This window comes from Hyperolius riggenbachi, chromosome 3 (assembly GCF_040937935.1).
Source record: "Hyperolius riggenbachi isolate aHypRig1 chromosome 3, aHypRig1.pri, whole genome shotgun sequence".
Taxonomy (NCBI): domain Eukaryota; kingdom Metazoa; phylum Chordata; class Amphibia; order Anura; family Hyperoliidae; genus Hyperolius; species Hyperolius riggenbachi.
Window position 1 is genome coordinate 456,425,005 of NC_090648.1, and position 16,984 is coordinate 456,441,988.

Below are 16,984 nucleotides of genomic sequence, written 5' to 3' on the forward strand. Positions count from 1 at the left end.
GTAATGTCAGATCTCTACTACTTACTGTAAGTGACAGCAACATAGGACAAAAGTAATTTATGGCTCATTTTACTCTGGAAGAAACATACTTCTGATCTGTAAATGTTTACATGTATTTAAAATTTTAAGATTTTCGCGACAGAGGTCCTTTAAGCAGCCGAGAAGCATTTTGACAGCTCTGATTAGCCTTGTACTGTAGCTGGCACTGCACTAATTATATCTCCACCTCTCCTCTCTGTGACAGGCTGACTCAGTGGCACAGGTAGTAGCAGAGCACCCCTCCCACCCACAGATGTTATAATCTCTTGGCTGTCTTTGCAATGACAGAAAACTGCCATGGCAGTTTTCCAAATAGGGGGAGGCCAATTAACAAAACCGAGATTTTATGGCACAAGTGGTCAGTTTTTGAACACTTTTTCCTGCTGCTCTGTTATAACTTCTGCTGTCTGTGCCAATAGTGTGAGGTTTATTTTTATACCAGAGGTCTGCTTTACAGCTTTAAAGGTGACTGATGCAGAGGGTCCTCACCATATGACTTACGGTAAATGTGCCTGTGTGTGGTAAACCTGCACATGAAAATGGCCCCTTGAAGGAGAACTGCAATACATCTCATTGAATGTGGCATTCAATAAGAATAACTCGGGTCCTATGAATGCGATCTTTTGCGGAATTATTTTTTTGCACTTCTAATTTTAGCAACATCTCCACAATAGCAATGTGTATCTACACAAACCTGAAATATAGCAGCTACAGAAATAACTCTGCAAATACCTTCAGCTATTAATAGCCACCTGTAGCTGCTACACGTCTCTACAACTTGCCATGACTTGCAGGGGGAAACATGGGTGATTGCTTAGGGCCCCCAGTTCGTTATGAGGCCTCTAGTCCCTCTCTACTATACTTCAAACCAGAGCTGCAGATGAGTTTCTCTCCATACATAAATCTAGAGAGCAGTAGCTGGTCCCCAGCCCCTTCTTCCGCCTCCGAGAGTTCAGTTCTGGGCAACCCTGTGGGATGCTTTTCACTGCAACTTGTGCATGAATGTGATCATATCCTAATGTAGTCTAAGCGCTGGCCACTGGGAGCCACTAGGAGCGCTTTGGCAGAGCTAGCCGATCGCTGGTGGTCTCGCTAGCCGTGTTGTCATTGCAGAGCAATCGCAAAACGCTGCTTGCAGCATTATGTGAGTGATCACAGAGTAATTGCATCAGTGGCTACAGTAGCTAAATCGAGATTGCTCTGTAAAACTGCGGCACTTCAGCAATTTAGCACATTGCCGCAAAGACCCCATAGTGGTTCCAGCCCTCAGCCTGGCTTCACTCCTGTATGTACAAAAACCCCACATGTATGCATGTTTGCGGATACCTCACAAGTTTCCATGTAAAAATACGTTGGCCTGTTTCCACAGCAGCACAATGTAAAAAACAGAGAGAACGCGAGTTGGGTTTTCGAAAAGGGTGCGACCAGCGATCCGAATTCTTTCTGCATATACAATGCGAGTGAAAAATCATACGTAATGTGAATTGTCAGGAACCATCCATTGATTAGCATGGTGGTCACATGTCACAATAAAGGAAAAATGCGCAAGAACTTTAGCAGCTGTGAACTCAGCCTAAAACGTGGTAGCCACAGCCTAATGCTGGCCGGCTACACACCATGCAATTTCCCAATAGATAGATAGATGGGTCGAATCAATTATTTCTGACAGGTCCGATATATTGCAAACCTAGAAGTGATCAGAAAATCAATCAGAAATTCAATTGGACCTGTTGGAAAGCGTGCATGAAAAAAAGGGTTGATAACGAAATGGCGCCGGTTATTAACAAAATCTGATAACTACAAACATTGTTGTCAAGCTTTAACGATAAATATCATTGTAAAAACAGACAAGAAATAACGAAAAGATATTGTGAAATATCATTACGTAATTCAACAATACAGCTTAACCCACTCCTACCCTCACACAGAACCCACCCCTGGTGGCACCTAACCCTAACCACCCCCCCCCCCCTGGTGATGCCTAACTCTACCCCCCCCCCTCCGGTGGTGCCTAACCCTAATCACCCCCCCCCCCTGGTGGTGCCTACCCCTATCCCCCCCACCCCACCTAACCCTAACCCCCCCCCCCCCTGTGATGCCTAACTCTACCCCCCGGTGGTGCCTAACCCTAACCACCACCCTGGTGTTGCCTAAAACTAACCGCTGCCCGGGTGGTGCCTAACCACTCCCCCTGGTGGTGCCTAACCCTAACCACTCCCTCTGCAGAAACACCCTGTTACACATAGTAACGATAATATTTTTGATAACGTTAAATCTGTAACTATAAACAAAATAATATGACAAAAACTATAACGTTGCGAGCTTCTAAAACGATAACATACTTCAAAAACTATAATGTAGTAATGTTGTTAATGATATTTATCACGGTGCCCTTTTTTTCTGCTTTTTTTGCCGTATTAACGATAATTGCATTAAAGTCTATGGCGGCGCCCTTTTTGTCCACCCTCAGCCCATTTTTCCTGCTACCGTTGGAAATAATCAATTTGAAGCGTCTATCCGCCAGGAAATTGCATGGTGTGCACCAGGCATTAGGCTGCATACGCATATATAATTTTGATTGGTCGCTGTTACCACTTTCATGTGCTATGAGTTTACCTACACAACTGTTCATAGTTTTCAAAATGTGTTGGCCCTTATACTATAGGGAAGTGGTCAAATTGGCTAATGATTAACCAATCAAAATTGGATGTGTGTACACACCTCTTAAACCTAGCACTTTTCAGAGGCAGAAAACTATCGCACACATTCAAAACCCGCAACTTTATCAGTGTGAACAGCAGGAAGGATGATGCAGGAAGGAAAATGCCTGTGGGTGTCAAGTATGATAATTGCTCAGAATAAGGCCTGCTGCGCAGAATGCCACCTTACTTGCTCTCCTTACTTGAACTTTTGTTCTGCATAGAAAAAAAAAAGACTTTTTTTTCCAAGGAAATAGGATTATGAGAATGAATGCGTTTATTTTTGTGAGTTGGCCTGGCATGGGAATGGTTACATAAGCGACACGAGTTCAGCCAAGAATAGCTTTAAAGGCAGCAGAATTGCCACTTTCGCCATACATGGTGTACAGATAAAAGCCTAGGAACTGGGGGGGGGGATTAACGTTTCTGAAGCTGTTGCTTGACGGCTTCTACCGAAGGCCTCAGGTTCTGAACTCTGGATTTCCTGAACAGGAAGGAAGACGAGATTTGGGAGTATGCCAAGCTCCAAATTAACCCTCCGAGACGAGTGCTACTTCAAGGACTCCTGGCTTGTAGATTAGAGCCCAACTAAACCTGAAAGTGAGCAAGGAATATTCTGATAGCAATCAGATTGATAAGTGAGTGCAAAGCATATGAAAGGGAAGAGAGAGAGTATACCTGTTTCATGGGCCACATAAAACAGGTATACTCACTATAGCTTGCTTCCTCTCCTCTCTGGATGCAGCAAATGGGAAGGTCCATATGAATGCCAGATTACATTTCCCAATAGCATTACAGTAGAAGCCCTGAGTACTCTATGGGGGACATTTGTCAAGAGTGTCCGAGACAAAATATCGGTAGGTTTTTAGAAATCCGTGCAGAACTGTCTCAGAAGAAATCACTAAATAGTGCAGATTCCTTCCTAAACTGTTAGGAGGAGTTAGGAAGGTCTCTCAGGCAGTGCAGTGTGTGACGGAAATTACTGTTGCTGAGGTAACCAATACGTCTGCTGTCAGCAGGCTCTGAGTGAGGGGGAGGAGCACTTCACATATCACATCTAGCCTGCACTGCTGCACTATCTGGAGAACTGCTATTGAGCACTTCTTAATCTGCAGCAGTTTAGGGATGGATTTGCACTTTTCTTAACTGTAGTGCAGCTCTAGAATTCCACGCTAAACTGCCGCTATTACGTAGGATTTGAGAAGTTTCTTATTATCATACAGAACAGTTCCTCTGCTGGTTAAAACAGTTTTAGAAGAAAAAGCTGTCGGTAATGCTTTGATAAACCTGGCCCTTTGTTAGGAATTGGTGCTGTAAAACCTCAGTCTGCTAAAAGGACTCTGCCGAGACACTAGAGGTCTTGAGTCCGTATGGATAGGTGCACGGCTATGGGCAAGTGTAGCTACACAATAATATGTGATCGCCCCTCCATGCTATATGCCTCTGCCCACATTATATTGGTGCAGATGGTGGGGTGAAACTTAATGCAGACAGTTGGGCACTTATGGTGTGTGCATGAGATAAGCCACGGTGGGAGGGGGCTGTTATGGGGAGGTGTGTGTGTGTGTGTGTGGGGGGGGGGGGGGGGGTTAGTAAAATAAGGCTGATATCAATGTTGCTACCTAAATACCCTTAGGGGGGGGGCTAAGTGCTCTTTGAAGTGGACCTGAACTCTTGCACAGGACAGAAGGAACATGTAGAGAAATGCACTCTTTGTGTATTTAGAGAGTTTAGCCTGTTTAATTCCCCCTCATTTGTATCTAATCACAAGTTGTAATTTGATCTCTCCCGCGTCACATGACTGCCTATGACAGATAATCCCATTTGAAAGCACAGGCTATAAACAATATGTCTGCTTCCATGAATCAGGAAGTAGAAATTGTGCAGATTATTTTAGGATTTCTATCAGCTGTAACAAAGAACTGATTTTTTGTTTAAAGGTTATTATGCTGTTGTGTATCTTTTAGAGCAGAGAGGACTCACGAGTTCATGTCCACTTTAACAAATTCCTGGTAAGCTTGACTGGATGCAATATTAACAGTGAGCCCTGAGAACAGTTGACCCACATCTGTTCCCTCATGCAACTAGCAGCTGTGTATAACACTTTCATAAAAAATAGTATGTTTGGCATGGTTCTTCAGAGCAGGTGGTAGCCTAAGCAAACAACTACTTGCCTATGCCAAGAAACGGCTCTATGATCAGATATCCAACTGCTCGTTGTCCTGAGGCCCTGAAAAACAAATTCTGCCTTCAGGCTGAAAAACGCTCTGTATTCAGTTTAAAGTTTACCTTATATATTAAAGGGGAACTGAAGTAAGAGGTACGGAAGGAGGCTGCCATATTTATTTCCTTTTAATCAATACAAGTTGGCTGCCCTGCTGATCCTCTGCCTCTAATACTATTAGCCATAGCCCCTGAACAAGCATGCAGCAGATCAGGTGTTTCAGACTTTAAAGTCAGATCTGACAAGACTAGCTGCATGCTTGTTTCTGGTGTTATTCAGATACTACTGCAGATACATAGACCAGTAGGGCTGCCAGGCAACTAGATTTGATTAAAAGGAAATAAATATGGCAGCCTCCGTATACCTCTTACTTCAGTTCCCCTTTAAGGTGACCCTGAACTCTTGCACAGCACAGAAGGAAAACATAGAAAAAATGCGCCCTGTATGTATTTAGAGAGTTTAACCTGTCTAATTCCCCCTCATCTGTGTCTAATCACAAGTTGTAATTTGATCCCTCAGCTGTGTCAGCTGACTGCCCCGGCAGAGAGGCTAATTTAAAAGCACAAGATGTTAAAGTGGGCTTGAACAGTTACACAGGACAGAAAGAAAGCATAGAGAAATGCACCCTGTGTGTATTTAGAGAGTTTAGCCTAATTCCTCCTCATCTGTGACTAATCACAACTGTAATTTGAACTCTCAGCTGTGTCAGCCGGCGACACAGCTAAGGATGTTAACCCTATGTCTGTTTCCATGAAAGCAGGAAGTAGACACACTGCAGATATATTTCAGGATTTGTATCGGCTGTAACAAAGAAATGTTTTTCTTTACAGGTTATTATTCTGTTGCTTATCTTTTAGAGCAGAGAGGAAGTTCGGAGTTTAGGTCCGCTTGAAATACGGACATGACTGACTCCTCTACACGCTTTTGGGTCATTATAAACCTGCAGTTTCACCAGGAAGTGTTGGAGGAAGCTTACAGGAATGGGTTGTACAGTGCAGGCATTGATTTCAGTAACATCAATATTGACGTGTGTATGAGGCTGAGCCTGGCCCGGATCTGTATATAACCTCCTGTTTCTTCCTGTGACTGTAGGAATAGCTTGGCGCCTCAGTGTTCTGGGATGTGAGCTTGCGTGGTCACACCTGTCGTACGCTACTCACTCCAGCTCCACAAATATTATCCCTCTAACAGCTGGAATGGGGAAGGATTCATTACCGCAGCTACATTTATAGTACCATTTTTGCCTTCTTAAAATAGAAGGTATTTGCAAAGTTCACCTCCTGGTGAGCAAGCGAGACATAACATCCTTGCGGTATCATGTGAGGACAGTGAGCGCAATGTCTATATTATGCAATGTCTATATTATTCTCAGGTGAAGTTCTAGAACTGCTAGTTTGCAGCACCGAGCCATGCAATTAACTTGCAGACAGCAGTTTCATCCTGCATTGGCCTTTATCAGTGCAAGGTATGGCTTGGATGTGGCTCTGTGGTAGGACTTGTGAGGCAGAGGCATTACATCGTTATCGTTTAACTGCTTCCGGCCTTGCTAATTGAAATCTCTGCCCTGTGTTGGGACCTGTTATCCCTTCCAGGGCGTAGATTTAAATGACTGTGCCGCTGCAGCCACTTGCTCTGCTGTCGGTATGACAGCAGAGCACCGTGAGCCAGTCAGGAGCTGATTTAGTTGGTTCCTGACCCTGTGATCACTGTGATTGGCAGTGATTGGCTCACACCTCACAGTGATCACATGTTCAGGAGCCAATGAAATCGGCTCCTGTCTGGCTCTCAGAGCTTTGCTGTCATACTGACAGCAGAGCGAGTGGTCTGCTGCAACAGGAGAGCAGCGTGAATGGCGAGAGAGACTGGTCCATGCAGCATGACATCGATGAGCCACGCTTTTGACCAAAGTCTTAAAGTGGACCTGATCTCTTGCACAGAACAGGGCAGAAGGAAAACAGAGAAATGCACCCTGCATGTATTTAGAGAGATTAGCCTGTCAAATTCCCCCTCATCTGTGACTAAGCACAAGTTGTAATTTGATCCCTCAGCTGTTTCAGCTGCCTGCCACAGCAGAGAGTTAATTGGTACACACAGGGTGTTAAGAATAGGTAAACGCAAGACGTTTTGAATCAGGATGATACCATTTATTGGCTAACTTAAAAGAATAAGAGTAAGCAAGCTTTCGGCTTTGCAGCCTTCGTCGGGCTACAATCCTATTTCGAAACAGGATTGAAGCCCCACGAAGGCTGCAAAGCTGAAAGCTTGCTTACTCTTATTCTTTTAAGTTAACCAATAAATGGTATCATCCTGATTCAAAACATGTTGCTTTTACTGATGGCTAACATGGTACAATATCCTACTGCTACTAATAGGTTAACACGCGATGATTATAAACTTACCTCCCGTCAGTTCCTCTCAGAAGCTCAGCATTTTCTTCTTTCAATGAATCCTTCCAGTTCTGTCAAGATTTTGCCAGAACTGAAATATATAAGCTGCCGTCAGTTATTACTGACAGTTATAACTGAAAGGACAACTGATAAGCAAGGTAATGTCCATATTTTCCTATGGCTTATGTGGGCGATATTAAAGTCTAAGGGCCTGTTTCCACTGCACGCAGATTGGATGCAGAAAAACTGACTCCAATGAAAGCCTATGGGCCTGTTTCCACTAAACGCAGATTTTCCTATAGGCATTAATTAGTCCGTTTTTCTGCATCCATTCTGCATCCAATCTGTAGTGGAAACAGGCCCTAACAGTGTGCTGACCCCAAAGCTGTTATGGGGTAATGGCCGTTTTCAAAATGGAGGACAGAGAACTCCATTGATCACAGTGGACAAACAGGATGAGGTAGAGGAGAAAGATTGCTGAGTAGACTACACAGGAGGTAAGTATGACCTATGCTTGTTTATTTTGACTTTTCAGTTCAGGTTTGCTTTAATGCGACTGCTCACATAATTCAAAGCCATAATTCTAGCCATTGCCCAGCCCCCCCCCCCCCCCCTTTCCTCATCCAGCCATAAATACAGTACGTACAATCCTCTATCCTCTGCAACGTGACTGAGCACAATTCGAGGAAAGAACGTGAGGTTTATAAATACTTATTATTATTATAAATACTTATTACTTATACTGAGATTTATTGTTCATAATATCATTTTTTTTTCCATATTAAACTCACTAGCTAAAGCTCTGTGGTGTTATTTAGCTCTGTGACACTTCGCCTTTCCTTGGCCCTCGCCGCCGGCTGTGGTTAGCGGTTTATTGCACGCGGCTGCTGATGAATACCCTGCGCGCATTTTCTCAAGGGCTGGATTAACGTGGTAACCACGGCATTAACCCCTGTTGTGCTGGAAGCTATGCAGCGATAGGATGCTGAAACAATGGGTCCTGTATAACTCGACGGCACCCTCGCCAACTGGGACGCTCTAAAGACATCCACCTTGTGGATAATATTGTTATGGAACGTTCCGGACTTGGCAGGCCTATGGCAACAGATGACGACAAGTAAGGGGTGTAAACAAGCGTGTTTGGAATATGAGGACACGATGGGTGGGGTTGTGCTGTAAACCTAAAACTGTGACTTACCAAGTTTTTACTAAGCATCTGCAACACAAGAGGCATTTGACAGCAAACCCAGTAAGGTGCACCTGTTGTACATTCAAAAGGGAGGCTGCCATTTTGTCAGAGATGACGGTGGACTTTCTAGAAAATGAATTCAACGGTGAGGCATGAGGCTAAAGTTTCTCTCAAACCTGACTAGTCCATCTCCTCATGGGGGATCCTCGGTCATCTATATATCTACAAAAGAACTGCAGTCTGCAGATGCTCGAACTGCCAAAATAGTGCGCTAATAAGTAGGGAAGCTGGCTGACAACTTTGTATAGCTCCTTTTCAGGGAGTACTTTTGCAAAGAATAAAGGTAATACTGAGAATCGCTCATGAGGAGGTGGACTAGTTAACTCTTTAAAGTGTATAAGAAATTTTACAAAAAAGTGGTTCTGGCTCTAAGTTTAGCAGGTCAACGCTGTCATTAAAGAGGAACTTATATCAAAATGACATGTATAAAATGTATAAAATTCCTTTTTATTTTACAATATTTATTTATAAATTACTAGTACAAAGGCCCACCTGCTAGGCCTCGGCGGCGACCATCCCCACTGCAATGTGTGCACGGCTGTGATCCACACGCACTTAACTTCGCGATTCACGTGTGCTCACATGTCTGCGCATGCTTGCCTCCCTCCGCTGTCCAAATTCCATCCACGTGTCACGCATGCGCGACAGGCACGATACATGGACACAGGAGGACGCAGGACAGGAAGATTGTTATATACTGATTTAGTCAGTGTTGGCCCATCTTAAAATCTTTAATCTTTCCTCTGATTTACTTTCTGAAATTGCACAGGCAGCAACATCTTTAGTACTGGCTGGTTATCTCTGCAGAATGTTGGACTACTGAGAATTCAAAAGCCAGTACAACAATATACCTGGTATGCCAGAATGATTGGGGGGGGGGGGGAGGGATCTGCACAATAAACAGCCTAGGATAAGTCTCAATGGGAGGGGCTGTATACAGCAATATATAGCTATAGGAAGTGTTTCTGATGCTGAAACCAGGATATGTAGCATGAATGATTTGCTGCATTCTACTATATGCCATTACAGTTCCCCTTTTGATAATAGTGTCTAATACATAATTGAATAATAATAACTAAACACTAATCAGTATGTTGTTTTGATTCTTTTGCAGTGATCAGAGCCAAAGTGGTGGGGAAGAAGATGATGAATGATGGTCCTTTTGGCACCATGCGTTACACTGTAAAACAGATGAAGGTAAGTGTTCAGAATTTTTACAAAATATAAAAGGCTAGAAAACATAATCAATTCATGAAATTGGAGCCTCTCTGCCACCTGTATGCGTGGCTCGGGTCCGCATGCTTCCTGTCTGCACATGCGCAACATGTAAAAATGTCTACCGCACCTGCGCAGAAAGCTCCCAGCTACGGGAGCATGATTAAGGATGGCCGGCAACTCACCAAGTCACCCAGCTGGAAACAGGATGACTGCAGGGGGGCTGGAAGAAGCCCCAGGCAAGTAAAATGCCTTTTGGGGGGGGGGGGGGGGGTTAGGTGCCCTTTAAGTTTGATACCTGTTCTTGTGTTAGTTCTCCTGCTTCAATTTGTGTTTTAATCGATAGTCTGAATGGGGAAATAATTAATTTAGTAACATTGAGCTCACACAGTACAGCAGACCGAAGCAGGTTGTTTGTAATGTAATGTAATGCTGTGCGGAGCGTATAATGGTAACATCTCCATTGCAACAACTCAGAGGGGGAACAGTACTTAACGTCGCCAGGGAGGTTTGTGGCAGCAGGGAGAGCCGTCATTCAATTCATCCTGTGCCCAACTCACCGGCGCGCCCTATAGGCAGTAGCAATGCTAGGGAATATTGCCCAAGGTCTCCTTACTGAATAGGTGCAGGTTTACTGAACAGGAAGAGCCACGTTTCAAACCAAGGTCTCCTGTGTCAGAGACCAGCACACTATCCAGCCACCACTACTGCAAAAGAATACTAGGTGAATGTGTAGCTACAGGTTCTCTTTCTGTTTTGATCTCTGGGCAGCATCACCATTATCCGAGCCATCATCCCGCAGTAAAACCTTCTGCTTTTGCTCAAGTTTATGAGGCTGTCCGCGCCAGTCATTTTTATTGGCCGTACGGAATCATGTGATGCTACCAACTCCAACAGTAACTTTAATGTGCCTGGCAAGTCCACAAAAACCAGAAGGCAAATGGAAAAAAAAGGCGCACAGAAGTGCAGTTCAGCAAGGCTAAATTTAGACTCCTTTTTTCACGCTCTCTGAACTGGACACCGTAAGTAAATCTTCTCTACAAAGTGAAACTTCGAGAAGACACAACTTTACAATAGGAAATATTTGCCCTTAGCTTTGAAACGCTGCAGGGCTTCAAAGTGTCAAATCCCCCCCCTAATTTTTTGTTAAAACAAGAGATCTAATAACGTTTCTTGAAAATCTCTTGCTCTACATCATCTGATTCCTGCACCCCTCCAGTCCTTATCCCTGCCACACTCAGTACCATTAATAAGGCCGAGTACTTTCAACTAATGTCCCCTGAAACTGATCAACATTCAACAAACTGTTCGGTTTCCAGCTTGTTCTGCCAGATGGAGAGGAAAAGGCAAGCAGGTGTGAACCATAGTGGGAAATAATGAGAGCAGTGGGCCATAGTTTTCACATGTCTGAAGGCCAGTGCACACCAAATCCTCTGGCAGATCTGCAAAACGCTAGAGGTTTTTGAAGCAGATTTCAGAGCGATTCTAGGCATGTTTAGAGAAGATATTTTTCACTTCCTCCTTTTTCTTTTTCTATTGGCAGCTTCAGTAGATTTCTTTTTAAAGTGGACCTCAACTCAGAACTCCTCTTTGCTCTAAAAGATACACCACAGCATAATAACCTTTAAACAAAAAACATTTATTTGTTACAGCTTATACAAATCTTAAAATAAATCTGCACTGTTCCTACTTCCTGATTCATGGAAGCAGACATATTGTTTACAGCCTGTACTTTCAAATAGGCTTATCTGCGATAGGTAGTCATGTGACACAGGGGAGGATCAAATTACAACTAGTGATTAGACACAAATGAGGGGGAATGACACAGGTTAAACTCTTTAAATCCATACAGGGTGCATTTCTAAAATGTCACCAGCGAGGAAACAATATCACAGTCTTAATGAATTGAGCCCACTGTGCAATGTAAAGCCATGTCATTTAAGAATGTAGAATATGGTGGAGTCACCGATGACTGGCTCCAGATCTGTACACTGTTCAGGCCAGATTTTGTGTTTAAATTATGCGAGTGACTTCACTGGAGAGTCGAGCACAAGTGAAACGCGCCAGCGCTAGTCGCAGCATGGATAAACAGATGAAGTCAGCAGCCTCTCCCCTCATTACGCTGTCTCCGGGGGCCTGACATGGCCGAGGTGGTCTTCCATTCCAAGATTCCACTCTAGCCTTTCACACTCGCTCTTATTTTTGCACGGTATTTGGGGGGGATTCAAAAAGACAAAAAAAAAGTTTCTGGGCATGTGAAGTCATTTTCCGAGCGGAGTAATAAAGTGGATTTGGTGGTGCCTGGTCTCTGAAGGCCGGTCCGCAGACAGGAGTGGCAGCCCCTCGCCTGCCAGCAGTCCCCCCTCAGATGTATTAACCTGGACGACAAGACTGCATTCCCAACTTATGCTTCTTAAAGCAAATGTTAACTTAAAATGAAAATCAAGTGTAAATAAACTGATGAGATAAACAATTGTATCTATCCTCCTGCCTCCTGACCTTAAAGAGAACCCGAGGTGGGTTCTAAGAATCCAATTAGCACACAGAGGCTGGGTCTGCATATAATACCCAGCCTCTGTTGCTATACTGTTTCCCCCAAGCCTCCCTCTGTGCTCTGCTGTCCCCCCATAAATCAATCACCATGCTGGAGACACGCAGCGTGTCGCCAGCTGGCTTTTTACATGTGAAGTGTCAGTCTGCCACTCCCCCGCCTCCTCCATAGCGCCGATCCCTGTCCCGTCCCTCCAATCAGCATGGTGGGAAGGGACGCGGGCGGGGACCGGCGCTATGGAGGAGGCGGGGGAGTGGCAGACCAACGCTTCACATGTAAACAGCCGTCTCCAGCACGGCGATTGATTTATGGGGCATAGCAGAGCGCAGGGGGGAGACGGTATAGCAACAGAGGCTGGGCATTATATGCAGACCCAGCCTCTGTGTGCTAATAGGATTCTTAGAACCCACCTCAGGTTCTCTTTAAGATAGTTTTATGTTATGTTTAAAACTTAAAAAAAGTGATTTATTTATCACATTATTGATTTACTGTTTTGGCTCAATGAAACATTATAGGTCTGGAACATAGCCAAGCGCCTCTGTGTTCCACACCTATAATAGTTTTTCTCAGTAAATTGCCTGATGAAGCAGGACTATACCTGTGAAACGCAATGCAAATTAGAACATCTAATAAATGCTATTTTTCTGATACAAAAATAATGGATTTGTGTCTGTCCACGAGGGAGGTAAGTCCACCACTACTACCCTCTATTAAATGGTTTTTAGATGTTTTAATTCTTTTTTAGTGCCTCTGGTCAAGTATTTATACAATACTTAGTCCACCTTTGGTGGAGGGGTGTTACCCCCTTTTTCTATCTACAGAGAGCGACTTCCTAACCTGAGTGGGGTCAGGTCATAATCACCCCACCTGTCTATAAAGTGGTTGCCTGAGTGGTAGCCCACTATTGTCAGTATATCTACTTGATCTTTTCACACACATTGTGAAGTTTTGTACACTATATTGGGCTCTCGGTTTCCCTTTCTGTTTTACAAGTACTAATTGATTATGCTTTATGGATTCACCCTTTCTGTGCCTGAGTTTGGGCTTGAAAATGTACGTGAATTCTCTCTGTTCTGCACTTACTGCTGACCTCCTCAGCAAGATGGCGTCTCCCCTGTACATAAAATCCAGATCATAAAAACCAGCCATAGAAACAAAACACAGGGAACAGACTGTAGTAAGCATGTTTGTCCCTTCAGTATGAACAACAGTAGGAAACTGAAAGCTGCACATTTTTCTCAGAATTAAGCTGTACAAAACTAGCAGGACAGCAGTTTGATTGATTTTCCAGGCATGGTAGAAATTGCGTAGTCTGGGTTGGACTAACGATCATTGATGGACTGTATTTTGATTGTTTGTTCAGTAGTCATTTGCTGATACAGGCTGCTATTGACCCATGCAAAGCCGTATTTTCCATAAGGCACTGTAGGCTCTTGCCTATAGGTGTCTTATGTGGGAGAGGCTGCCCCTCCACCTCATACCACTGACCTCAGGAGCTTAGTCTAATAAAAGTTTGAAGCCAATGAAACCCATTTTTCAGTAGAATAATACATATTTTACATAGATCTGAACATCAGTCCTGAAAGAGGAGAAAGAGGGATTGGGATTCCAAAGAGGGCCTGTCCCTCTGAAAAAGGAACAGTTGGGAGCTATGTAGATGCTCTGCATGTGGGAGGAGGGTGAACCAACAGCAGTGACCCAAGCATAAACTGGCATAAACTGAGATTTTATTTGCAATTGCTATGTGGCCAAACAATCATAGTTTTATTCTAATATATACGGCATAGTGTAGGAACTTCTGGATTGGGGCTGTCACCCAGTCCCCCCCCCCCCCTCCTAGTTCTCACCTGCAGTCATGAGGCTGGCTTACTTCCTCACCGAGGGAAAAGGGAAAGTTTATACTTTGGCACACAGTCGAGAAACCTGCAACTTATTAAGAGGATAAAGCTTTGGGGAGAGACAAGCAGGCCACATGCCGTTTATGCAACAATAGTGTTATTTGTGTACAGATCTGAAGGGGGCCCACGTGGGGGTCTCTGGGTTTGGATTCAGATTCAGTCACTTTGGCATCATTACACCAGAATCACAGTGAGCTGAATGTGGCATTTCTACTGTACATAGTTCTATTTGGTCATCAGAACTTGTGCCCCCTGTTGTGTATAGTTGGGGTGTTGCTGTATCAAAATTATAATAATATTATTCTGGTCCACAGCTTAATCCAATAACTTAGTCCCATCAGCGGTATAGGGACTGCGATTGGCAACTAGCAGCAGTGATAGGCAGAATTAAAGCGGACCTGAACTCACAACTTCCTCTCTGCTTTAAAAGATAAGCAATAGCATAATAATCTTTAAAGGAAAACATTTCTTTGTTACACCTTACAGAACTACTGAAATAAATCTGCAGTGTGTCTACTTCCTGCTTTCATGGAAGCAGACAAAGGGATAACATCCTGTGTTTACATATAAGCTGTGTCTGCCGAATTTCACAAGGCCGATTTCTGAGAGATTTCATGCTGTAATCTCTTGGGAAGCGGCCTGTGGTGCATGGGCAGCCAGCAGATCTCTGCGATCAGAATCGATCAGAGAGAAATCTGTCTCTTGGTCGATCTGCCCATACATCATCTGATGTATGGGCATCTTTACTGCTTTGCTCTTCATCTGGTTCTCTAGTGCAAACAAACATCAATCGGTGAAGCTCAGAGGCCTAGGTAGCCCTTTAGTGTCTGCAGGAGCAGTCAGATACCATAGAAATAAGCACTTCAGGGAAGGGAGTTTCCAATAGTTAATTTATTGTATAGCTGATTCTCAGGCATCGATTGCAGCACCAAAACCCGAGTTTTCCAGGTCTGAAAATGCCTGTTTACTGAAATCAAACAGCTTTAGGGATGGCAAGCTTTTTTGAGAACGATTTTGCCAGAATGATTTCAAGTAACGTGATTTTGGGCCCTGCATTCTCTGAATTAAATCACTTCGAAAATGCTCCATCTCGCAAATCGTGGTAGTGGAATTATGGCCATAGGTTTTAATAAGCCTAGCACTTTGGGAATTACCAGTGGTCCTCAAAATCACAAATTGTGGCTGAAAATGTTCCAGTGGTCCCCAGGCCTTTCATACAGCCTAGAAAGGAGGGGGGCAGACAGATCCAGCAAGTACCTGAGTAAGGGAACCATATTCAGAACTCTGATCTGATTCATATACAGTAGCTGTTAATTTTGTTATGGCACAACCTTTCCACCCATTGTTGTGACAAAATGCAGCACAAATGATCACTGCACTGTGAGAGACTGTTAGGCCTGGAACCCACTGAAAACCGCAAACGCAAAACGCAACCGCTAGCGTTTTGTCTGAGCGGTTTGCAAGCGGATTCATGCGCGTTTTGGGTTGTGTTTTGCAACATTGTATTTTTTTCCCCAGCGGGTGCCTAGCGTTTTGCGTTTTGCGTTTTTATCCTGATTGGTCCTGTGAATTATTTTTCATTTTGTTACAGTGTGCTGAACCGCAAAACGCTAGCAGAACCGCTCAGTTTAGGTTTTGCTGAGCGTTTCTGCTAGCGTTTCAATACTTTACATTGAAGCGCTAACGCTCCCAAAATGCTGCATGTCCTGCGTTTGCGTTTCTGGGAAACGCAAACGCTCCTGTGGAAGTTGCCCCATCCATTAACATCAGCTGAGCGTTTTGGCAAAACGCTAGCGTATCGCAGCGCTGCCAAAATGCTCAAAAAAACGCTCTTGTGGGTTCCAGCCCTTATTGAATTAACTGCACAGAATGAAGGGAGGATTGAACTGGAGATCACCACCAGTCACAAGAGCTGAGGTCCTAGCCACACAGTAAGAACATTAAACCTAAATGGTAAAAAATAAAAAACAAACGATCACTCAGTGGCTGGATGGAGTAAGTTAAGGGCTCTGCCTCTGACACAGGCGACCTGGGTTCGAATCTCGGCTCTGCCTGTAAGTAAGCCAGCACCTATTCAGTAGGAGACCTTGGGCCAGTCTCCCTAACACTGCTACTGCCTATAGAGCGCGTCCTAGTGGCTGCAGCTCTGGCACTTTGAGTCCGCCAGGAGAAAAGCGCAATATAAGTGTTCTGTGTTTGTTGTTGTTTGTATTGTCACTTAGCGTTCAGGTAGTTAAAAGCCTTATTTTATAATAATCCTAACATTTGTGTAGCACGTTTCTCCTGTTGGACTTAAGGCATTCAAGAGCCGCATTCATTAAGGGAACATTCAAGGGGTCACTCTGCAGTGTTAGAAAGTCTTGCCCAAGGACTCCTTACTAAATAGCTATTGACCCTGGTCTCCCATGTCAAAGGCAGAGCCCTTGACCAGTACATAAGGTGACCTGGCCCTAGGAATTCTGCCATCAGAGACCAATGCGGTGGTGATGCTTTATTTTTGATAATGGAATGCAACTGTACTCTAACAGGTTCTACTCAATGCAATATTCGGAGATGTAATGTTTCACAAACTATCTACTGTAATTATCCTCCAACTCTGTGAGGATGACATCACTGGGTGGGAAGGCATTTGCAGGATTGATATCTTAATTGTGATAAAGAGGACCTGTTGCAACATCTATTAGTGCTGTCACCGCAAGCAGGCAGCTCTGCTAATCACATG

At 44.0% G+C, this 16,984-nt stretch overlaps 2 protein-coding genes across 2 annotated transcripts in view; one reads left to right on the top strand and one right to left on the bottom strand.

Annotated features, from left to right (window-relative positions):
* The window catches only part of SYN3 (synapsin III), a 520,265-nt gene that overhangs the window by 232,423 nt on the left and 270,858 nt on the right, over positions 1-16,984 (bottom strand). The window lies entirely within an intron of this gene.
* Positions 1-16,984, top strand: part of TIMP3 (TIMP metallopeptidase inhibitor 3) — a 68,974-nt gene that overhangs the window by 39,959 nt on the left and 12,031 nt on the right. Inside the window, exon 2 of the mRNA XM_068277913.1 lies at positions 9,713-9,795. Coding sequence (XP_068134014.1) covers positions 9,713-9,795 — 83 coding nt within the window. The remainder of the gene's footprint in view (positions 1-9,712; positions 9,796-16,984) is intronic.